General features: G+C 53.6%; 1 protein-coding gene across 19 annotated transcripts in view; it reads right to left on the reverse strand.

Moving 5' to 3' along the window:
• Positions 1-24,609, reverse strand: part of DOCK3 (dedicator of cytokinesis 3) — a 307,148-nt gene that overhangs the window by 3,586 nt on the left and 278,953 nt on the right. For 11 of the 19 annotated variants that reach the window (XM_086367784.1, XM_086367782.1, XM_086367776.1 and 8 more), the window contains 14 exons: positions 23,946-24,050; positions 19,905-20,046; positions 18,744-18,910; positions 18,506-18,592; positions 17,594-17,773; positions 16,752-16,835; positions 16,535-16,651; positions 14,205-14,326; positions 12,852-12,990; positions 12,187-12,334; positions 6,043-6,161; positions 4,791-4,878; positions 723-845; positions 123-205 (listed from right to left, as the gene is read on the reverse strand). In XM_086367784.1, the coding sequence (XP_086223910.1) occupies positions 123-205; positions 723-845; positions 4,791-4,878; positions 6,043-6,161; positions 12,187-12,334; positions 12,852-12,990; positions 14,205-14,326; positions 16,535-16,651; positions 16,752-16,835; positions 17,594-17,773; positions 18,506-18,592; positions 18,744-18,910; positions 19,905-20,046; positions 23,946-24,050 (1,704 nt within the window). The remainder of the gene's footprint in view (positions 1-122; positions 206-722; positions 846-4,790; positions 4,879-6,042; positions 6,162-12,186; positions 12,335-12,851; positions 12,991-14,204; positions 14,327-16,534; positions 16,652-16,751; positions 16,836-17,593; positions 17,774-18,505; positions 18,593-18,743; positions 18,911-19,904; positions 20,047-23,945; positions 24,051-24,609) is intronic. The other 8 variants (XM_086367775.1, XM_086367785.1, XM_086367781.1 and 5 more) reach the window with 4 other exon arrangements.

Genomic DNA, 24,609 nt, shown 5'->3' on the forward strand with positions numbered 1-24,609 from the left:
CCCCAAGTATGTCTCTGGAAACCCCCAGCTTCTGTCAGGCTGGGCTGTCGGGAGCAACAGGGGAGGCAGACCTCAGGGGTCTCTCCCCGCACAGCCTAGGGGCTGTCGCCTCAGAACATTACCTTGCGCAAGGTCCGGGCGGGGAGGGCTGGGGGGGTGTCACCCAAGGGGTGGTGGAAGGCGTCGAAGTGTAGGGAGTAATGACCTGCAGAGGACACAGAAGCAGAGCTTCAGTTGGGCCCTTCTTGGACTGCATCACAGCAGAGCTGGCGGGGCCAACTGCACGGACGGGAGTCTCCCGCGACCCCTCGGCACTGGAAGCCATGGGAAAACCTCTCTCTTCACTGACATTCTTCAAAACACAGGCTGCTTGAGTAAAGACACCCATGCCACACAGGAGATCGAGAAGTCCGAGTGCATCAGAGCCCACAGAATGACAGTCCACAGACAGCAGCGGCCCTCTGCCTGCTGCGGGGCGACGAGTGTGGGAAGTCTCGCGCTTGGCACAGTCATTTCCGACGTCTTCAGCCTCCGCAGTCAGAAAGGCCTTACTGAGTGTACCTGCTGCACTTGGAAACCTCACTGACCCCAAGGCTGCGGTGGGGGGGTTCTTTCTTCGGCTGAGTCGGCTCGTCTTCTCAGCCCAGAGGGCTCTTGCCCTCACCCCTGAGCAGGATCTGAGACTGGGGACTACCTGGGGGACCCGCTGGAGGTCTTCTTACCATGCAGCAGGCTTCGGGGAGGCACTGGGGGGGCCAGGATGCACCCCGTGTGGGCAGACAGGAAGGGCTGGGCCTCTCGGGCTCCGCTATCCAGGCTCCAGCTGCTGGGGGCTGCTGGCACCGCTGAAGGGCGAAAACAGATGGCATGAAGGGAGGTTACTTCTTGAGCAGCCTCTGGGTGGGGGGGAAGTCCTCTACTACTGCTGGGCCTTCTCCAGGTGTGAACTCGGTACAGCACACACGGGCATGGCATGCCAGCTCCTGAGACAGAAAACACTGGCCCAGCAAGGCACGGTGGTGGCCCACGGGGAGAGTGGCTGCAGCAGACGCCACTGAAGAGGATGGCTACAGAGTCAGCTGCTGGCTGAAAAGCACTTGGGAGGAGGCAAGACGAGAGGAAGTACAGCAAGGAGGCAGCCTCCCGGGCTTGCTAGGAGGAAAAAAAGAGAACAGGAGAGTGGGGCAGGCTGGTAAGACTGACAGAAGAGGGAGAGGGAGATGCAGGCGAGTGAGCGCATGCGAGAACAGGTGTGCCGCGCACCCTATAGCTTCTGACCAAAGTCAAGAGTCAGGGCTCTCCCAGGGCCTGACCCCATGGGGAAGCAGGGAGCAGGATGGGTGGGCAGCAGCAGATGCCTGTGTCCACAGCTGGTACGTGGCCTGGGCCCTCAAAGAGCCTGTGGTAAGCTACAAGCTCTGCCCACCCCTGCTGCTTCTGAGCCCACTGGCTGGGCCTGGGATGCTCGGGAGTTTTCTAGGCAGGACTGGAGTTCATACAGTGCTGTAGGAAAGAGTATGAAGCCAGGGGTCAGGCCGGGTCCAGCAGGGACCTCTGCTTCCATAGAGGATGGAGGGTGGTGGAGCCCCTGGGTACTTTGAAGCATAGAGGCCCAGTTCCTGTAACTCACATGCCGTGGACAGAGTGGGCCCTGGACAAAGAGTAACACAGGCTGTCCATCTGTGGATGGGAAGGAGTCCAGGGCTGGAACAGTGGCCCTTCAGCGACAGCTGAGGAGAAGGACTGTAGGAGGGGAAGGGTGGGGGGGAATGGCTGGACCCCGGGGTCTGAGGAGCAGCAGCGGATACGTGAATGCCATTGGTCAACTGCTAGAGAACCACCGCCACTGATGAGAACTATGCCCTTTCTCTGACAGAGCTCTCGGTATCAAGAGACAAGCGGCTGACCCACTGGCTTTGTTTTGAGGCAGTCACAGCTAAACGGGGCATTGAGGAGGCTGGGGACTGGGCTTTTCCCACTCCAGGGCCTGAGTGGGGAATGCAATGCCAGGGCCTAAAGGGCACCTGAGAGGCTCTGGGAAGGAAGGAGCCTGGCCTTTGAGGAGGATGTGGCCAGCAGGGGCTGGGCCCCACATGGTTGAAGAATGAGGTGGTGGGAGGCGTCCACCCTGGTCCTCCTTGCTGGTGAAGAACGTCAGGCTGGAACTCGGCTGCCTCACAGCCTCATGTCTCAGGAGCGTGGCTCAGTCTCACGGACTGGCTGACAGTGGTGGGGGCAGAGGGGAGAGGTGGCAGTGACTGGGTGGACAGGCATTCATTCTAACTCTGGTGAGTGCCAGATGGATTCCACCGGAAGGCCTTCCTCAGAGAGCGTGAACCACCCTGAGACCAGGACAGGCCTACTCTCAAACAGGCTCTCCCCAAGATGCGGCAGGAGCTTCCTGGTCCTCAGCACTAAGGTGCCCTCTCCTGAAAAGGAAAAGTTCCATCTCCACAAAAAGCCATCACACCTCGAGGAGTAAGAAGCTTGGAGGCAGGTCTAGGCAGCTTCCCCAAAGGGGCTCTGACAGCCTGAATTCTCATGTGCACATCCTGGCCCTAGAAGACATCAGGACTGCACAAATTCACCTACAAGAGCCCAAAGGAAACAGCAGGCAGGAACGCTGGAGGGAAAGAAAGCTGGCAAGGCTGCAGTGGTTTACAAAAGGCACCTGCGAGAGCCACTCCACATCAATCAGAAATCATCCAGCTTGCCCTCGGCCTCCTGTTGACCAGTGAGGCCAGTGAACCTCTGCCATATAGCACCAGGGCTTCCTGGGTGGCTCAGTGGTAAAGAACCTTCCTGCCAATGTAGGAGATACAAGAGATGCATGGTTCCATCCCTGGGTCGGGAAGATCCCCTGGAGAAGGAAATGCAACCCACTCCAGTATTCTTGCCTGAAAAATGCCATGGACAGAGGAGCCTGGCGGGCTACAGTCCACGGGGTTACAGACGTGAGAATACGCATGAACACACACCAGTGCATAGGGGCTAGTGGAGAACCTCAGATGCAGCAGCTATCCTAGGAGAAGAGCGCTGATGCCGCCTGTGTCCTGGCCTTTTCTCTCTCTGCTGTGGACCACCAGTCTGAAGTACCCTGCGCACAGCAGCCTCGAGAGTTAACTGGCCTGGTCTGGGAGTCACTGCCTGGGAAAGAGAGATCCTTAAAATGAGAAGTGGAGCCCTCATGGGACTCAAGATCCTGACGATGAGAGAATGGTGACAAGTGTGCACAGCTCCTGCTCTGGAGGAGCCAGCAGAGATCTGGGGAGTTATGGCTCTGGCTCTGGGTCCCCCAAGACAAATGTCTAGCTCACTGCCTACTAAGCTCTGGCCTTGTGGCTCAAATGGGCTTGCTTTGGGCTCAGCCTTCGCTCTGAGACAACCCTCTTTCCTCCCCACACATGGCGGGTGGGCGTATCCAGCTTCTTGCTGCAGCTTGGTCTGAAGCCTGAAGCTCTTCTGGGTCTGGTGGGTGTCAGGTCCTGGTCTGGCCGCCAGCACCTACTTGAGCTCTGAGCCCGTCTGGGTTCTCAGCTAGATCTGTGATTGCTCCACAACTCAGGCAAAGAGAAGCTGCTGTGGTTCCCGGCCCTCAAGGCCACAAGAGCACTTGGTTTGGGGGCACAAGTGCAGGGGTCCAGGAAAGCCACGTGTTTTGGGGATGTGCAACTCTGAGGCTAGGAAGGTGTCTTCAGCCAGAATCTTATCTCCACGCCCGCTGTGGTCGAGCACCAGGTGCTGAAGCCTCCCAGGCACTGAGGTCGTGGAGCCCGGGTGTGGTCTCAAATATGACGGGGAGGCGCGTCCTCCATGCTGAGCAAAGGAGGAGCAGTGACAGTGGGGACAGCAGACAGCAGACGGCACGTGGTGAGGAGGTGTGATGACATGACAACAGCTTTGGAGGGACACGTCCTGATGGGCCAGCAGGTCGCAATGCTAGGGACCAAGAGTGCCCTAAACTTACTAGGTAGAGGAGAGGGGAACCTGCAGGGAGAGGGGCTGATAGGCTCGGCCTGGTTGTGTGTGGCAGGTGGGCTGGGCATAGGCCCCACACGGGCACTGTCCTGTGTTAAAAGGAACTCAGTTCTCCATGTCTGGGACTTTGGGCTGGGGTTATACGAGCCCAAGTCTGGTTCTTCCATCAGCTGGCTGGAGCAGAACGTAGAGTACAACTCCACTCTTGGTAACCAGCCTCTGTTCTAAGTATTGCCTGGTTTCGTGGTATAGCTGATGGACTTGCAGAGTGGAAAAGGGATGCTCAGCTGTTGCAGGCCTGGGTGGCTACAGGAGGACTAAAGTCCCGCAGGGTGCCTGGGACTGTCTCTGGGAAATTCACTTTGCCATGACCTGTTCCTTCTCATTATGCTTGTGGACGTGCTTGGCCACAGGCCTGTTCTGAACAACAAGGAGAGGTCCCTGTGGGCCTGAGTGGAGAGGGACCAAAGCCACAGGGCCTGCTGAATTCTGGGGCTGGTGGGGAGGAGCCCTGGGGTGTGGGTGCCCACTGAGTTTCCATGAAGGTGAGCTCAGAGCAGGTGGCAGCTGGGGCGTCTCAGAGGGTGGGCCCTGGGGAGCCGGAGATACAAACAAACAAGATCTAGACCTCAGCATCAAGCCAAACATGGGTTAAATAATGAACACAGAACTGGTCAGGACTCTGGATGGACAGAGTGGCCTGGGTGTTAAAGTATGGCTTAGCCTTGGCCAGCTGGTGCTCAGGGACAAGAGTGAGACGCTCAGGATGGGGACAGACAGGAGAGGAGGCCACCTGGGAAGAGGAATCGTACCTTTTTCAGCCACAGACAGATTGGGATCACTGCAGGGTTTGCAGGCTCCAACCACTTGCTGGAACAGGGCCCGCTGGAAGTTTGGTAGCTGAGGGAAGGAGAAAACTATCAAAAGGTGACAATAATCAGTTACATCTTGGGGGCATCATGGGCCCCAGGAGCCAGGGCATTCTAGGACCAGACCAGGAAAATCAAAGCAGTGGGACAGCTCATGCTTGAGATGTGCTGAGAATGTCAGGCTGGTTGGAAAACTGTCCATGCTGTCTGGCTCCAAGTCCTGCCCTGTGCAACTGTGCAATGTCTGGGGCTCCCCCACCGCCCCGGGGCCTGGCTGGGCTCCAGGCTGTCCTGTACACGGCCAACAAGGAGGACACAAGCACCTGAGGGCATCTAACTGCATCCTTCTGTCCTGCCAGAAGACCCACGGGCAGGAAGGATACAGGGACCCCTCGCACCCGAGCCCTGGCAGGTTTGGCCTCCTGGAGACGCTCCATGCACACAGGCCCGTGTGAGGGGAAGGGCAGCACTCAGGCCTGAGGTCACAGACATGACCCGCTGTTCCATGTAGCTGCCAGGCAGACCTATTCCTTCCACCTGGCAGGGCTGCCCAGGCACAGGGAGCTGAGAAGGTCCTGGCACTCTGGGACTGGGTAACAGTCACTGGAGGTGACTCTCATGGCCCCTGAGAGAAGGGCAGGGCAGACTGGACGGAGGAAGGAGCTAGTCGCTGCAGCTTCTTTTTCAAGGCCCCATACGGGACATCTGCAGAGCTCTGCAAATGGTGTAGGGAGGGTCCCGGCGGGAAGAGAGGGGCTTCGGGCAGACGGATGGACAGACGGATGGATGGATGGATGGAAGAGGCAGAGCTTGCCCGTGGGGACGTCCTTCATGCACACATGGAGGAAGGCTAGTCTCTAGACCCATGTCCGCCACTGCCTTCTCTGGACAGAAAAGAACCAGTTTTCTCTGCCATGTTGTTTTTAGATGAGGAATTCAGGACGCTGGCCAGAAGGACAGACAGCCACACAGACAGTGGTGGGTCCAACCCCACCGCCATTCTGCCCATAGCTGTACTCCGTCTGGACTGAGATACAGATGCTGGTCCCCACATTCACTGCCGCTCCCATCCAGGAGGATCTTCACGGCAGCATGAGGGAGGCACGGACAATGCAGAAAGCCTAGCAAGTGCAACGAGGGGAGCTCAGGCCAGCAGAGTCCCAGCAAAGGGCAGTCAATAGGCTGGCTCCGTTACCTGTCCATTCTCCAGGATGGCTGCTGGATACATGGCGCTGCTTGGGCGGTCCCGGTGCGTGGGCAGCAGCAGCATCATTTCCCGGGCGTGGCGGTACTTATCTGGCAGAGAGGGAGAGCCTGTAACCAAGTGAGAACAATCACGCACAGATGACACGCCACGGATGGAGGGCCCAGAGGGCATGCATCCCAGGGAGCCAGTGACCCAGGGTCGGTATCCCCTTGCAGCTGGGGTGAGGATGAGCTCGACAAGCACAGAAGGAATGACGTGGAGCCTGGTGGTTGGGTGGTGGTAAGGGGGCTGCACTGGGCATCCCAGCCGAGGCAGGCACATTGCAGACTAGGGTCATGTGGACTCGCTGGCGTGGCCCCCTGTCCCTGCTTGGGGGCAGATAGTGAGGAGAGCTGGGGGTTGGAGCTGGGGCCCCGGGAGCCCTGAGTCTCCGGCACTCAGGGGAAATGGGGGTGGCTTGGGTGCTGGGCTCTCTTGGGGCCCAGGTGTGGGCCCAGGCGAGCTTGCAATGGAGCCATCACACAGAAACAGACACACTCAGGTAATAGAAAAGCACAGTTCTTACTGGACACGGTTTCCACACACTTACCTTCTCCAGACACCACTGGCCCTGTCTCAGCTGGCCCCTACCACCTTTCCCCAGATTCCAGGCCTCCTGTGCCTGGCCTCTGCCTTCTGGCCATCTTACTGCAGACTCAGCCCAAGCGGCTCAGGGCCAGGGGCACTGCACACAGGGGGCTCTCTAGGGTTCCTCACTCTGAGACTTGCCCTTCAGTGAACTCAGGAGTCATGGAGCTACTCTGGGACTTGTGGGGCCTTAACCAGGCTCCTGAGTTGACTTGGTTCATGCTCTTCGCTTATGAGACCCCGTCAGGACTGAGGGGCTGTTATGGAAGCCAGATGTGGTGTGGCTTAGTCCTCATCGATGCAGGCCATGGTTACACGCCCAGTAACCTGTCAACTGGTGGTCCTCAAAGGGACCTTCCAGAGAAGTGGTGAGAAAAAAAGTTGCAGGCTTCCCTTGGGAATATATAATTTAGAAGGCCCTCCAAATTTGCATCACTCATTGTACCAGAGAGCGGCATGTCCATGTCAAACTAGTGGGGTCTTCCAGATCCCTCATGGGAAGGTCACCTGGACCTCAGGGCTGTCGACTTGTCCACTGGCAGCCTCTGGCTGGTTCAAGTGGGTGAACTCCCTCTGTGTAGTGTTCTCTTAGTGAAGCTCATCCGAGAGGTGAACCTGCAGCTCTGCAGGCTCTGTGTGGGCCTTCCTAGGGGTGCCCTCTAGGCACTGTCAGGGCACAACTAAAAAGGTGACCAGGAGTTCTTGAGAAATGCCTTTTAAATACTCATTTTAGACCCAAAGATGGGGCTTAAGTATGTTGAAGAAGTCAGCATACCAAAAACCAATAATGCAGCTATTATTAACGTAAACTTCCTCCGTAACTGGTCTCAGTGATACTGTTTGTAGAGCCTCAGAACTGGCTTTAAGGCCTGGTTTTAAAAACTATCCTTCATTGATAAGGGAATGAGTAAACTATGCTTTATTTAAAAAACAAACAAATAAACTAGGCCTGAATTTCTACTATTTGGTGATTTTTCTCCCCTATCAATATTTTCTTTCAGAACTTGTGCTCTGAGGCAATCTCAAAAAGATGGCTGTGTAAGGAAAAAAAGAAAAGCGTTCCTAATCCCACTGATTTTCACAGTACCTTCCCAGCAAGAAACTCTGAAGGCTCCCTGGGTCTCGTTGGCCACAGCCCTGGACAGGGCTGCCCGCACATAGCATGCAGAGAGAGGCAGCCCTTTACACCAACTCATGTCACATACCCATCCTGTACCAGGCACGTGGCTGGAACATGGTGTGCTGCCTTGCTCAGCTTGGCCGTGGTCCCTGACCTGACAGCTCACGGTCTGGCTCACCAGGCCAACCCTGGGTCTGAGCACTCAACATCCTGTTACGTGCTGCAGGGTGAGGCTGGAGGGCAGCACCTGGCCCCAGGGGCTGACAGGTGCTCTGTGCAAACACTAGATTTTCCAACTCTAGCTTCCTTCTCACTGCTGTTTTCCCTAGGCAGCCAAAACCACAGTAGGTGAGAGTGGCGGCTACTTTTTATGAAAACATTTAAATACCGCAAGGGCTTCTGCATCACAGGACTTCCAGACTATCTCAGTTGTAGTCTGGTGAACCCCAGGGAGGCTGAGTCCCCAGCATGACTGAGTATATTCAAAGAAAAGAAAGAAAGTTTAGTCACTCAGTCACGTCCAACTCTTTGCAACCCCATGGCCTATCATGATGGCCACACTCCAGAATATCATATAATGAAAGGCTGATTCAAAAGGAAACTAAATGGTTAACTAGGTGGTGGTTGGTGGTTTAGTCACCAAGTCGTGTCTGACTCTTGTGACCCCATGGACTGTAACCCACCAGGCCCCTCCATCCATGGGATTTTCCAGGCAAGAGTACTGGAGTGGGTTGCCATTTCCTTCTTCAGAGGATCTTCCTGATCCAGGGATAAAACTCTGGTCTCCCACATTGTAGGCAGACACTTTACTGTCTGAGCCACCAGGAAAGTCCTGAATATATTCAAGGTTCAATCAAAATCTCCTAGCCTCGCTCAGCCTTTTGACCACCAGGGGGCGCTGCCGACTTACAAGACTGTGCCTTGCAGGCCATTCACCTTGAAGGTTTCCAAGCAACAAGAACCACTGCAGAACATCAACAGGCGCAGCAAGGAAGCTATTGGTGTCATGACCACTCCTGGGAGTGGGGAAAGTGACTCCAATGGAAAGGACTCTCTGGAACACTTTCTCCATCCATGAAAGCGCTCCCCTCATCTGTAACATCAGACACAAACCCGAGCGTGGGCCATCCCATCTCCTCTCTGTCCCCACTGCACCTACTACTGCATCCACCACATTTTGGGCCTCCCAGGGCCAATGCAGGAGACACGGGTTCAATCCCTGGTCGGGAACATACCCTGGAGGAGGAAATGGCAACCCACTCCGGTATTCTTGCCTGGGTAATCGCATGGACAAAGGAGCCAGGCGGGTTACAGTCCATGGGACTGAACAATAACAAATTCAGTCTTCCTCTATGATGCTGGGTCTGGTCTTTATCTTCTCTTGCATGTAGGCCTGACACTTGCTGGACCCATGGTTTTCTCCGGATGGGCCTGCACATAGATGGAATGGATGCTGTAGCCTGGAAGTGGCTGCCTGCTCTTTCTTAATAACCTCTGCTCTTATCACAGTACCCTGCTTTGGGCCCAGTCCTAGTTAACCTTGAAGAAGAAAATGGCAACCCACTCCAGTATTTTTGCCTGGAGAATGCCATGGACAGAGGAGCCTGGCGGGCTACAGTCCATGGTGTCGCAAGAGTCAGACACGACTTGGTGACTAAACCGCCAACCACCACCTAGTTAACCATTTGGTTTCCTTTTGAATCAGCCTTTCATTATATGATATTCTGGAGTGTGGCCATCCTGATAGCCTGTCTCCAGAGATGGTGACGATTGATGCCTTCCCTCCCTAAAACACACAGGTCATCCTTGCATCATGAGGTACAGTCTTATTCTTTACAGTGGTATTGAATGGGATTGCCTTAGTGATGGGATTAATTGACAGAATGTGGCAAAAAGGATGTTCTGGGACTTCCAAGGCTGGGGAGTAAGAAGCCTTGCAGCTTTTGCCTGGGTGTCTTGGAACGCTTGCTCTGGGCAAGTCAGCTGCATGCTGTGAGAAGCTCAAGCGACAGAGAGGTCATACGTAGGGACTCAGGTTGACAGCCTCAGCTGAACTCCCGGTGGACAGGCACAACTGACTGCCAGCCACGTGACAGAGCTGTCTTGGATGTCCAGTTTAGTTGAGTCTTGAGATGACTCCAGCCCCCAGTCACATCTGACAGCAAGCTCATGAGGGACTGCAACTGAGAACTTGCTTAGGAAGCCCTGTCTACCCACAGAACCATGCGAGATGATAATAAATTGTTTCAATCCACTAAGGTTTGGTGGGTGGTTTTACAGGACAGGGAAACCTGGTGTGCTGCAGTCCACAGGGTCACAAAGAGTCAGACATGACTTAGCGACTGAACAACAACAACAATTGATAGCCAAGTCATTTGAAATAAAGAGGGATTACTTCCAAACAGGGAGAACATGACTTCTGTCTATTCAACCCTGACGGTGCAAGAGCAATGCCCACTTCTCACTGAGCACTCATAAAAGCTTGATGAATGAATGCACCAGTAAACGGTTAGCTGGAAGGACAAAGGTGGTACCAGCCAGCTTGTGAGGTCCCTGATGGCATCTTTGTCCTCTCCAGGGCACCAAGTGCCAGGCACTGCCTAGAGGAAGTGTCTGAGCACTCAGAGTGGAAGTGAGGTACAATGCTCACCCCTCACTGCCTCTGTTTTATTTTTTTTTTTTATCAACAATCATGGGTCAGAGATGACTTAGATGAGTATAACTGAGACAGTGTTCAGGTTAAGAAATAACCCACACAATAGATTAGATTACAAAATCTGTTTCTGCTTTGTTCAGGAGCTCTCATTAGGCACTGCAAATGCTAACCTGCACTAGAGCATTCACAGCCTACTTAGGGTTTCTTTCCTTTTCATTCCTCAAACCACCTTTTGATGTGCCGTCTTTACCAATACAAATCACTGTTCCTTCTCTACGTCTGCAGCCCTCACATACTGACACATCTTCCACATGTACCATTTGGTGGGTCATTTCTCATTTTTCACACTAGAAATACCTGCTCCAAGATGCTGGGTCCCCTTTTTTAGCACCTTAGTCCACATTGGGAAGGCAATCACCAAAGTGGCATGAGCACCAGACTGGGGGCTTGCAAGTGTAAAGACTCAAAGCTCCAAATTCTACTTGGCCACGAACTGATGGGGTAGACTTAAGTCCCCCATTGGACCTGTTTTCTTCCACAGGAAATGAGGGGCTGGGCCAGTGTTGGGGAAAGTCTGTAACTGCTCTTGTTGTGACCTCAAACCCCCTTCTGCTGTATGTTGAGGTTTTTCCCAATGGCCCCACTGGCCACTGCATCTCTCTCTCCATCACTCCTATTGTGGGCCATGGATGACTCAGATGGTAAAGAATCTGCCTGCAATGCAGGAGATTCAGGTTTGATCCCTGGGTCAGGAAGATCCCCTGGAGAAGGGAATGGCAACCCACTCCAGTATTCCTGCCTGGAGAATTCCATGGACAGAGGAGCCTGGGGGGCTACAGTCCATGGGGCTGCAAAGAGTTGGACACGACTAAGCAACTTCTTTTCATTCAGGTTTGTGTGCTTTGAAAGAAGAGGATTTTTGGTTTTTTTCCCTAATGATCATCTACATCATACAGCTGTGTTATTTCCCTGTCTTCATAATAATGAAAAGAACAGACTCCATCTGTCTGAAGCCTGGAAGCAACAGCTGGTAGCTGGCTACTGCTGCTGTGCTACACAGACTGCCCTGGGGGCGCTAGGTCTTCGTCACCACAGCTCATTTCCATTCCACCGCAAGTATCTCCGTCTAAAGGGACAGAGAACCAAACCTGACTGCAGGAACTAGAGTCAGGAAAAGCTGCTGCCTCTCAGAGAACAGTATTTATTCGACTGAATAAGAAATCAAGCAATAACAACTAGTAGCCTTTTACAGAGCCATCTCTCCTGATTAAGCCTTTGCCAGTTGAACAAAGTTTTTTTGGTTGCTGCTACCATTTAGAATACTGGCTTAATTTTAGTCTTCACATTTAGTTTTCATACTTTTTCATCATGTTTGATTACTCAAGACAAAACTCACTTTTGCCTTAACTTTGTGCTTTATTCTCACAAGCACTTCAGTGAGAAGAGCTGAGCCTTCTCCTGGGCTGTGTGTCCTCTTACTGAAGTGGAGATGTGATGCCTGGTTACCTCAGTGCAGCACAGCTGCAACCACTGGCCCGAGCAGGGTCTGAAGCCAGAGAAAAAGATCTGGAGGTAGAAGCCCTCGAGTCCCTGATGCTAAAAGCATAGGTGAGCACTTGCTAAGTCTCAGGGCCACTTTGAAAGACATAGCCACAGATGAGAGCAGGACAAGGGGCGCCCATGAGGCTCTCTCCTCTCCCTTCTGCAAGCAGCGCCCTGCCGTCCTTACCTCGGGCACTGGAAGGGGCAGAGGTAATCATCTGGGATGGTGCTGAGTGAGTGGAACTCAGGCTGGAGGAAGAAGGGCTTGCCTGGGACGAGGACAGAACAGAGACGTTGGTGACTGAGCCCTGGTACCTGGGGTTGGGATACGCGAGCTGCAAAGGGAGAAAAATTAGCAGGATAGAGGTCCAAACGGCCAGGATGGTAGGACTGGCTCAGAGTTGGCTTCTTCATGCCACCAGGTGCCCAGATCCAATGTCTGATGCTGTACCCTTGCCCTGATGAAGGCCAGGCTGATGGCCAGCAATAAGGGTCAGCTATAACCCTGATGGTACAGGCCTGCTGGGTAGACTCTAGCGATGGCACCCACAGAGGAGACTGGACTGAGCCATCAGGAATGCCAGGCAGGAGGGCAATTTGGCAGAGGAGCTTTCCCATGGGATCTCTAAGAGCAGCCAGGACTAAAGGCAGATTTCCTTCTTGGGAAATAAGGCCTGGGAAGTGCAATACGGGGAGGTGTGGAGGGAAGGCCATTCTGCTAGCTCTGGGTGTTCTGAATTCAGAAACTGAAGAACTAGGCAGCAACGCCAGTCCTCAGGCCAGACCAGCAAGCAGAGAGCCGAGTCCTCCAGGTGCGGGCCCTGGCCCGCTCTTCCTGGGCCGCGCTGGTACCTGCATGTGGTGGTACAGGTCTTCGGGAGCCTCGCCCATGGAGCTGTCGCCCAGCATCACCACGTTTCCAGCCTCGCTAGATGCGTGTGAGGAGAGGGAGGACGATGAATGGCGGCCGGTGCCCATCAAGTTCATGGGGCTGCGGACAAGAGCGGGAGATGGCCAGGAGTCAGGGCTGGAGCTGAGGTGCTTCGCTAGATGGCGGGGGCAAGAGTCATGGGTGTGTGTAAAACAGTCATCCCCAAGCCTCAGCCTCTCTGGTTGTGAAGGTTTCACAGCCAATGTTCATACCTGTCTGAGGCCTGGAGCCGTCCTGAACCCCACCCTGCTGCTCGGGGGCCCCTGGTCTGGGAGGCCAACAGTAGCCAGGCAGAGCCTTAACCTAGAGTTAAATGGTTTACGGCCACTCAGTCTGATGACATCAGCAGTGTCTCAGGAGGAATGAAGGAGATCCACTGAATCAGGTGAAGGACCCCAGGTCTTCCTAGCCATGGGCTGTGTACTTAAGCTGGCGCCCACCCTGCACTGGGATCTGCTCCCAGCTCAGGGTGTCTTCCTGACTTGAGGAAGCTGTCATAGCAGCTGCCTGTGAACCATCTGCTGGCCTCCTTCCACGGCTGTGGCCACAGGCTTGCCAGCAGTTTCTGTCAGTTCTAAGCAGCTCCCCCCATTCATTTGCTCCTTCGCATCTGCTGAGTGCCCACCCTTTGCTGACTTGCTGGTCACAGTGGAAAACAAATCCCAGTGAGGGTCCCTCTCTAGGTTTTTCGCTTGCCTGGCCTTCCTGCCCTGGCAACCTGGAGCCTCCCTGCAGAGCCCCGGTAACAGGTCTGCTGAGTGCAGAGCAGGCATACCTTGATGCCTTCACCACCATGCTATTCTTCCTGAAACCCACTGGGGATCCTCGTTCCCCTGGGATCAGGTCCCAAGGCCTGAGTGAACAGGGCCCATCCAGAGAAATCCTGGCCCCCTTCCAGGCCCTGCACTCTAGCCACTTGGCTCAACCTGTAGTGCTGACCACACTGGCCTGCATGAGGATTCTGAGGTGTCTGCACATGTTTTTGACTTTGCCTGAATCTTGCTCCGTCAGCTTCCTAACACCAGTTCTTTTCCACCCAGCAAACTTCTACTCACCCCTCAGGACTCACCCCGCTGCCCCACATACACTCCTCTGTCACCCTGGATGACCAGATGCACAGTGCAGATCCTGTGGCAGGAGCTGTGTGTTTTCTGTGTGTGTGGGTGAGGGGTCACATTAGTGCACACAAGCAGCGTTCTGGACGCCCTTGCTCTGATCTCTGACATCCGGACTTACCTTTGTGGAGGGGACCCTACTCAGCCCTAAGGCCATACCTGTGCCGATGGGTCATCTTGATGTTCTCTGGGCTCATGGGGCTATGGGATGCTAGGACATTTCCCCGTGGGGTGCTGGTGCCCGAACACGCAGGACTTAGCTTGTCCAAACCCGGAAACTCCTGTTGAGACATGAGTGCCCCTTCATAATAAATAATTGGGAATAAATAAGTAATTGGTAGCTCAGACGTTAAAGAATCTGCCTGCAATGCAGGAAACCCAGGTGTGATCCCTGGGTCGGGAAGATCCCCTGGAAAAGGGAATGGTAACCCACTCCAGTATTCTTGCCTGGAGAATCCAAAGGACAGAGGAGCCTCGTGGGCTACAGTCTATGGGGTCACAAAGAGTCAGACATGACTAAGTGACTAACACTTTCACTTCACTTTTTTTTTTTCCCCCAAGTAATTAAGGAGTAAAAGAGAAGAGGCAGGCTGGTAGCCAGAATGTAAAAGAAAAAAAAAAAAAAGAATCATATACCATTGGCTGAACCTAAACTACTGGCTTCTTTTGGGCAGTGACCCCGTCACGACTAAAGTGCCCTCCTAACCACAACACAGCCTAGACCAGAGGCCATGAGGCCTAGGTGGACCCCTGAGAGCACATGTGGAGCAGGCTATGGAGTTGGTCTGAGTTCATAAAATGTGTTAATAGGCTTTCTCACTGTAGAAAAAGTGGAAGAAGAGCTGGACAACAGGAGATGAAGAGCTGGTGATCACCCGTCAGGCATTGGGCACCTCTGACGTAAGGACTGGAGTTTTACTGGACTGCTAAATGGCCCCACTCTTAGTGACCTTGGTTAAATTGTCTGTGACACAGTCTATGGGGTGTCAGGACACAAAATCCAAACGCAGATAACTGAAAAACAGCACGCTTCTATTTTAGCATAATTAAATTAAGTACGTACACATCTTGGTAGAAATTTTGGTCCCAAATCCTCCAAGGGGACAGCACATTGGTTTGTGTCACTATTTGCAACTCTGAGGCAACAAAGCACAACTGCTCGAGTTTCCAGAAGCCCTTCACACTCTGTGGTCCCCATGTCCACTGGGGATGTTTCTGAGCTTGGTCTGAAAGAGCAGGAAGTTTTCCACCTGCTTCTTTCAAAGCATGCAGAAGGTGGAACTGCGCTTTTGCAGCTGGACAGGACACTTCCATGTGTGCCTTGGAGACCCTGAGATATGTGAGTGAGCGTTCTGTGCTTTTTCCTGCAGTGACCTGACAGCCTGCATGCTAGGGAGCTCCCACTCCCCCAGTGGCCAGGTTCTAGCTTGCCTGAGCCACCTGCTGTGATGGGGAAGTTTACATACAGAGACCAGAGGACTGCGCTCAAGACTACCTAGGCACGTCCCTGATGGTCCGTGGTTAAGAATCTGCTTTGTAGTGCAGGGGACATGAGTTCCATCCCTGGTCTGGGAACTAAGAGCCCAAATGCTGTGGAGCAACTAAGCCTGCAAACTGCCTCTGCTGAGCCCACGTGCTCTGGAGCTCGTGCGGCGCAACTACTGATCCTGCATGCCACAACTAGACGTCCACGTGCTGCAGTGAAGGTCCCGCGTACCCCAACCAAGACCCAACCCAGCCAAGGGGAAAATAAAAGGCCACCTGAACCCTACTCTCAGCCTGCTTACGTTCCCTGGAAGACCCCTGGAAGGAAACCAGTCTTGGATACAGGCCTTGCTTCTGCTCGTGTGCATCAGTCCTTGGGTCAAACCCTGCCAGGGAGACCGAGGAGCCAGGTCAGAGTCAGGAAGACCTTCTAGGGCCTGGGCCAGCCCCAGGATCTGCCTGGGCCCTCGAAGAGAAGCCAGTACAAAAGTACTGCCACCCCAGGCTTTCTCAGGTGGGAGCCTGGGTCGCCAGACAGGAGGAAGTGGGGGCGGGTGCAGGGAGTTAAAGGGGAAGGGGATGGAGAGAGAGGGAGACGGACGAGAGAAGGCTGGTCCAGCTAAGCCTTACTTCTGTAGGTTCCTGGGATGAAAAGTATCCCTGAAGAGATTCCTGCATATAGGCCATACATACACTTTAGCTCTTTTCCTCCTCATGTGAAAACCTCTGTTCACCAGCACAGTGCATTGAAAAACACATTCTCTGTCCTGAATATGGCTCTTCCTTAAAGGGAAAGTGGATAAGGGGGTTCTGGGTATTTTTCTCCTGCCTTGAGCACCCACCTCTGCCTCATGCTGTTCTGTGGCAGGAACAGATCTTCCTTCAGTCTCACCTCTCCCTACTCCCCTCCCCACCCCTTTCCTCTGACTTGCTGCACAGGTCCCAGGCCTGGAGGAGATGACACTGGTTAGACTGCAGCAGGGCCAGGACAGGGCTCAGCTTACATGGTAGAGACTGGCCCTCATCATCTGGAACTGATCAATCAGCTTCTTATGCAGAGGGCGCATTTCTGGGTGCACAAACTTCTCATGAACTGCCAGCCCGACTCCAAGGACATGGACCTATCAGGGTGATAAACAAAGCCATGCTGTTAGCGCGGGAGCAGACAGTGGGTGCTGCAGCTACCCTGTGGTGCCTCCACACAGCTCTGGCAAGGCATACCTGCTCCTGCATGAGTTCCTTGAGCTGAGCTATCTTCTCAGCATCTCCTGGGTGCTTGGTGATGTAATCTTTATCAAAGAAGGCCTGTGAAAGGAAAGGAAGACTTCCCAGGCGACCACTCAGTCTGAGATCCCACTGGAAGGCATCCGGGTTGCCTCCTAACAGGTGCACACACCAACACTCCTCTAGCACAGCCTGCTGAACCTCCTGCAATCACACGTGCTTTTTACATCTAAGGAGGACTGAAGGTGGCAAAGTAATCTAAGCCTGAATGCTGGTCCCAACTGGCTTGGGCAGGGCAGGCAGGGCTGGTGGCCAGGATGAGGGGGTTAGTCTCCCAGCCAGACCACAACTCACTCCTTGTCAAGGGCTGGGCTCTAGGGCGCATTCCATGATCAGATAGATTACCCTTTCTGTCAGAGTTCAGAGAATAAAAAGGAAGAAAAGTTCCCATGGGAGAGCTGTAGCCATGGAAGCAGGGAACAGCGGGGAGCCTAAAGCCTCACCCCTGGTGGCTCAGATGGTAAAGAATCCACCTGCAATGCAGGAGACCTGGGTTCAGCCCCTGGGTCAGGAAGGGCTCCTGAAGGAGGGAATGGCTACCCACCCCAGTATTCTTTCCTGGAAAATCCCATGGACAGAGGAGCCTGGGAGGTTACAGTCCATGGGTCGCCAAGGATCGGACATGACTGAGCAACCAATACACACTATTCAGGACCACGCTCGGTTGGCCGAGGTACGGCCCAGGAGGGCATGCTGGGAAGGCTGCCTTCAGAGGCTGGACCCTCAGGAAGAGGAACGGACACCCGAGTCCCTGGCCGGGTCTGGTTGGGCCAGCTTACCTCCTGGTAGCGTGCGATGCCTCCGTTGACGGCAGCGTCAATGACGCCGTTCAGGCACATGCTCAGCAGGTTGATGTTGCCGTGCACCTGCTTGTGCTGATACTGGCTGATCAGGGCCCGCAGCTCCTGGTTCTTGTTCTCAACCACTTGGATGGCATTCTCCAGGGGGCTCACCTCCACCTGGGGGCACACAGCATGTGGTGTCAGCCCAGGCCCAACGACAATCCCTCCCTCCTCACAGGCCTGACAGCAAGGGGCTGTGACCCATGCCACTGAGTCCCCACTCTTGTTCCTGTGGACCTGAGGCTCCCTGGGCCCTTTCTAATTTCCTCTTCTGATCTGTAGGCACTCCGAAGTACAGTGAATAGTAAACAACATCAGTTCTGAACACAGAGGTCTCTGGCTTCCTGAGCTTCAGGGAATAGTTTCTGCATTTGTAAACTGCTGCTGCTGCTGCTAAGTCGCTTCAGTCATGTCCGACTCTGTGCGACCCCATAGACGGCAGCCCAACAGGCTCCCCTGTCCCTGGGATTCTCCAGGCAAGAACACTGGAGTGGGTTACCATTTCCTTCTCCAATGCATGAAAGTGAAAAGTGAAAGTAAAGTCGCTCAGTCGTGTCTGACTCTTAGCAACCCCATGGACTGCAGCCTACCAGGCTCCTCCATCCATGGGATTCTCCAGGCAAGAGCACTGGAGTGGGGTGGGGGAACATAAATGCCTGCTGCCTAGGGGTGTTGTGGAGATTAAAGGAGAGAAGGAAGGTGAGCAAAGCCTCCAGCACAGGACTGCCTGTGGCTCCCCCAGGCGGGCACGTGGCCGAAGTGCTCTTTCTCTTCTTCCTCAGAGAACGGCCCCCCAAGCAAGGACTGAGGAAGCACTGTGAAACCAGCCCCATTTGAATCGTTTCTCACCAGCTCCCTCCTCTCCACTTCGAACCACCGAGAGATGCCTGGCAAGCTGTGGGTCAAGGTCAGCGTGGTGCGCTCGATCCACAGGCTCTGTGGGGAGGGTACAGGCAGGTTCAAGCCATGAAGCAATTCTGCCCATGCCCCACCTGCCCATGTAGGAGTCACTGATGAGCTCCCGAGAAAGCGGGGCTGGCCCCAGCCTCGCTGCGAGCACTGACCCTGCTCCCCTAGATGCATTCACCTTGAATTCATTCTCCTTGTCCTTGGGGCCTTTGTGGAAAGGCCGGTCATACCGGAACCTCCTGACGTTGTTGACGCGGTAGAAGCTCTTGACGCGGTCCGGGACCCTGTCCATCTGCAGGACGTCCACGTACTCTGGGATGGGCGTCACTGCATAGATCTGCAGGTCTGGGCAGGAAGTGAAGGGAAACCGGACGTGAAAGAGACGGACGTGAGTGGATGACCCCTGTCACCCCCGCCAAGGGAGAGGAGACCAACAGAGCCCTTCAAAGGGGCAGCAGCAGCATTTCAAAGAGCAGATGGGACCAAACACGGTTTGGCTGACTCTCTATCCAGCCCCACCCCGCTCCAGCAGTGAGTGCCCTGAGCCCTCAGCCAAGGTGAGGTGTCAGCAGCCAGTGGTTCCCTAGTGCCCCTTTAAGAAGGAAAGGAAAGGGGTCAGGAGGATCCCCCATAGGAACGAAAAAGGTGCAAGGGCCTAGGCTGGCCCACTGCAGGTAAACTGCACAGTATTCACTGCCAAACAACATTTTAACAAGATACTCTTTAGGATCTTTGTGGAGAGGAAACATGGGTGTCTGCCTGCCCTCCTCTCTCTTAAAGAGATGTGGACTAGCTTGCCACAGCCACGGTGACTGTCATGGAAGCTGAGTACAGGGAAGGAGGGGCAGGCTGGTGTTTGCATTCAGACTTCCAAGTGCCCCCAAAACCACAGGAATTCCCCATCTCTTCCCCTACCCCTTCCTCCCCATCCCGTGCCTCAGTCCTGACAAAGGCTCAAGGTATCGACAGACACACGTGGGAGTGGAGCAGGTCATGGAAGTGGAGCATCCCTGTGGATACTGGGAGAATCCACAATGTCTGCAGCTGGGTGCCAGGAGACCCTTCACGGGTAGGGTGGGGACTGTGCTGGCAATGGCCCACCAGAGGGATAAAAGCTAGCTGATGATCAGGCCCCCCAGGGCTAAGGGCATGCCCCCGCCTCCTCTGTGAGGCTCAAGTGCCCCGTTAAGGGTCAGTGAGTGATGTGGCACCCTCTGCTTTGGGACTTGGGGGGGTAACCTGGCTTATATGGCCAACAGCGTCACAGAGGGGCAACCGACTAGGTGGGCCTCCCCTCCCACAGTCCCAGTCCTCCTCCCCTCTATGGGTCAAAAGATACACTGGGCGTCGCACTGCAGGATGGCGTCATCAGGGTGGTTGGGGTGCTGCATGGCGACAGCCTGCGGGAACTCGCTGAGCATCCTCTGCTGGAAGGCCTCCAGCCTCTCGTAGTCGTGGCCCCGGCACACGTACTCTTTGTTCTGCCACAAAGGAGAGAGCACACACCATGCTTCGCCTGTCCACCCTCAGCTCCTCAACCTGGGAGCCCCTGGGGCAGGCCTGGGGCACAGCACTCTGCCCTCTACGCTGCCCTAAGGGAAACCACAGTCAAGAGGGGTGAGGGACAGCAGTGGTGTGGTGTTGTGTGGTGGCCGGGGTGGAAGCTGCAGGAAGCTCATGGTGGGGGGTGGGGAGGGCTTTTCACATGGGAAGGGACGCTAGTGGGGGGACGGGGGTGGGATTGTGGAAAACAGCCACGCCTGGAAGGAGTCCTGGAAGGTCCACCTGGGTCAGCGGAGTAGAGAAGCAGGGGTCAATCTATGTGCATACAGTGACGACCAGGGCGACAAGCCAAGACAGGAAAAGGCACAGCTAGAAGGAAGGTGCTTGTGGAGCGCTGGTGGGAGACGACGAAGAGGCTGCTGGTGTGTGTCCACGAGTACCGCTATGGGAGCCACCAGATAATTTACAACAGGAAGGCAATACGAGGTGTGCTTTTGTAGGATGACTTTTGTCAGCTGGGAGAAGCAGTCTAAATGCCGCCCAGTGCTTCGCGGGCATTTATCAACTCCTCTAGCAGCAATTCCTCTGCAACTGTGTCCGCAGACCATCATTCCAACTACACGCTTCTTAAGACTTCACATTATGTCATGTTTGGTTTGGGTTAGGTCTCAGTTTTCCTCTCTGTGGACTGAAGGCACCCTGAACCCTTCTGCTCTGCCTGCCTCACGGCTGGTCCAGAGTGCATGGCTGGAGGGGGCTCCTCGGAAGCCCCCGGGTATCCTCTGTCTGCCTCACCAGACTCACTCTGACAAATGGTGTTGGCACTGATGCGTCTTCAGAAAGAGAGAGGTTCCACAGGGCCAGCCCTATGCTTCTTGGTAGAGGAGTTATTACAGGCTAGGCCATGGGTGACCTCAGCCTTTTTCAATAAAAGTTTTTTGTTTTGTATTGGAGTGTAGCCAATTAACAATGTTGTGATAGTTTCAGGTGAACAGTGGAGGGACCCGGCCATACATATACACGCATCCGTTCTCCCCAAACTCCCCTCCCATCCAGGCTGCCATAGAACACTGAGCAGAGTCCCTGTGCTATACAGTATAACCTCAATCTTTCTGGAATAGGACTTTTGCCCACTTTTCACTTCTTCTCTTACTATGGGAGAACTCTGGTACGGTTTGGCCACATGTCCAGATGGATCAGAATGCAAGAGCAACAGTGGAAGGAAAGTCAAGGTCAGGGGAAGCAGGCTGGCCTCCCCAGTGGAACAGACCAGCACTCAGAGGACAAAGACATTTACAAGCTCCTTGCTTGATAAGCAAAACTGACAGAGAAGGTTAATTGTGAAGAACTGGCCTTTTCATGCAAAATGTACAATCCTCGTCAGTTTCTGTTCATGGGTAAAATGAAGAGAAAAAGAAACTCCCCCAAGACGGGAGAGCTGGATGTTTTCCTGTCTCCATGCAGATTAGCAGATAATCACATTTGTGAAGCAACACGGGCAGATGGTCCAGAGGATTCAAGCTGACAGAGCTGGAGTAATAGACGGTCTCTGTGTTCAGGGAAGGTCAAAGAGCAGCCTAGTGCTCTGTGGAGGACCCAGCAGAACGGCACAGCGCATTGACCTTGAGGCTAGCTGTTGGTTTCCAGTCTGCTCAGGCCAGGGTCCCAGCAGCCCCACGCAGGACGGATCTGGCTGCCACTGCTTTCCCCTCTGTCCTTGCCATTTACAAGGCGAACAGCTACCTCTGCTGGCCTTATTCCATCTGCTGCAGATGAACTGAACAGCTGAGGGAGGGGGGACAGCACGCGGCCAGGCCAAGCAGACCCGTATGCCTGCAACACAGTTCCTGGCGTGGAGATGAGGATGGACTGATGGGTGACATTTCCTGGTTATTCTTCCTCTATCACTGGCACCCTGGAAACCATGTTTGAATATTTAGACTGTAACTGGCTCAGATGCAGGTTTTATGCCAGGTCCTACCTGTCAGAAAGCTCTCAGAGCCCTGAGACACCGATGCTCCTTGTGACGTGAGCATGGGGGGTTGGAGCCAGGTGGAACCATGGTGGAGACTTCTTCGCTTGACAGGGACAGAAATGGGGCACACCAGTGCTTGATTTTGTAAGAGCCAAAACAACGATGTTTTGGAGTAAAATCTAGTTGATTACGTTACAAATCGTGGGACTAAACAAGGAGAGTAAAATGGCAATAAAGCATAACTTGCAAAGATAAAATGAGAAAGAAGTTACAAGGCTAGAATCATTAGCTTACTGAAGGGCTTCCTAGAGATGCTTTTGGTTCTGAGAAAGAAAGAGTCAGTCACTCAGCCATGTCTGACTCTTTGCGACCCCATGGACTGTAGCCTGCCAGGCTCCTGTGTCCATGGAATTCTCCAGGCAAGAATACTGTAGTGGGAAGCCATTCCCTTCTCCAGGGGATCTTCCCCACCCAGGGATTCTTGCACTATTCCTTCTTCTGCTGACCTCTACCCCCACTACTGTTGTATGATCTATGTAGATGGGGCAACAAACATGCCCCATTTGATAAGCCTGGGCTGGATGGTCCTAGAGAGTGAAGGAGGTCCAGCAGCCTGCGGAGAGCCTCTACTGAGGCACATTCTGCTACTGGCAACCCTTCTGTGGAACAGAATTCGAGCCTTCTGGGGATCACAGTCAGGCAGGGTGTGTTTGCTGTCCCTGTCACTATTCTAATTCCTACAGAAATCATTCTTCTTCTTAGCCTAGACTAATTACTGCCCAGGAAATGTGCATGTTGACCTGCCTTATATCCAAAATGTGGTCAGCCTGGACTCTGTCGCTTAGCAGACTGGCTTCTTTTTAAAAGAAGCCATTAAGTTCTGCTGACCTTCAATGAGATACCAAGCTTATTGCTGCTCATTGGCTAAAGAACTATCTTACTGGGCCCGGTAAGATAGTTCCCAAGAACATCAAAGGAATCCTATGAATTTTCCTAGCAGCTTCCTGAAACTTGTGGACACTGAACTTTAGTATGATATTGGAGCTGGGGACAATCAGAGCTAATCTTAGGTCTCAACTGCAGCCTCTGGGTCCTTCCATCAGCAAGGCTTCATTTAGGTCATCTGAGAACAGCTACTTATGGGCTACAGCCTACAAGCCCAGGCTGACTCCTCCTGGTACCTCTGGATTGTGCTAAATAAAGACAAAAAACAAACACAACTGTTCAACTGGTGTCAGTATGTCTGTGCTCAGGCAATCCTTCCACTCTATTTATATCCCTGCCCAGCCTTTCCAGCAGTGGTGGAGCAAAAGGCTGTAGTCACCCTGGCCAGAGAACTGGCTGCCTTGGAAAGGCCTTCTTCCCAAGCCAAACCCAATGTTTGGTTTGCTCCACAAACCCCAGGAGCAAAAGGGACTATCCTCAAAAGGGAGATCTCTCAACTCAGTGATTCTCCACCCTGACTGTGAAGCCTACTACTGAGGTCAGGGCTGCACCGATGTCCTGTCTGGCAGAGAACAGTCACAACGGAGGATTCCGGACCTTGGAAACAGAAGGTGGAAGGTTTCTAAACATTATCTACGGGGTATTCTCAAACCCTGGTCATTTCCTGCAGGATCCTGGTTGATTTGGTAAGAAAACCACCCTCATATATTCCAGGTAGCTGCAAAACAGTTTAACTGCAGAGAGAAAGACAGTCTAAAGTTGGTACCCAGTTCAGTCAAATAAAGCCAAACACTCTGATCAGTCCTTCGTAAGGAACTATTCAAATATTCTGATCAGTTCTTCGTAAGGAACTATTCAGTGCAATAGGAAAAAAGGTTAAAAAAGAAAAAACCAAACAGATTATAAATTATGTATAAAATATGATAGAAGTTCTTGTGACTACCTGAATGGACTCACCCGAAGGAAGAAAGGAAACTTCCGGCCATAGAAGCCGACCCGGAAGAACTCGGGCTCCAGGCGCTGCTGCTCCATGATGTTGTCGTAATAGCTGGCCTCCATTTTCTGTGAATGAGAAAGGCAGTTGCCTGCAGGTTGGCTTGACTGCTAGTGGTGTGTCCAAAGCAAGTTCTCCCAGGCCTAAGCAGACACTGCCTTTTGGGAAGAGAACGTGGTGACTCAGTCTAGATAAAAAGTGAGCCCCTAGCCACGATCAACCCCTCACCAGGGAGCTGCCAGATGGAAACGAAACCTTCCCTCCCCATCATCACCTGGAGGTGGGGCAGCCCCGAGAGGCTGCTCAGACTCTTCTGCCCAGTGAGTGGACCCAGCCCCACACAGACTCAGGCTTCCTGTACTTTCAGGGGCACACAGTTAACATGGACTTCCTCTTTTTTGTTCAGGAATTTCTGGTTTTGATGATACTACGCCAACTGATAGTAAGTGTTGCCTATAGGTGATACCATCAATCCAACTGCATTGCTCTAGTTCATTTACCATCTGACTCAAGATGCTAACAAAATGAGGAAGGCTTAGTTACCAGAGTCACTGTACTGGTCCCAATTTTGGAGATTTTAAACTTTAAAAGTGGAAATACTATCTATGATGTCTGGCATTACCCAGG

This window comes from Bos grunniens, chromosome 22 (assembly GCF_055505025.1).
Source record: "Bos grunniens cultivar Pamir isolate PY7600 chromosome 22, Bosgru_T2T1.0, whole genome shotgun sequence".
Classification (NCBI taxonomy): Eukaryota; Metazoa; Chordata; class Mammalia; order Artiodactyla; family Bovidae; genus Bos; species Bos grunniens.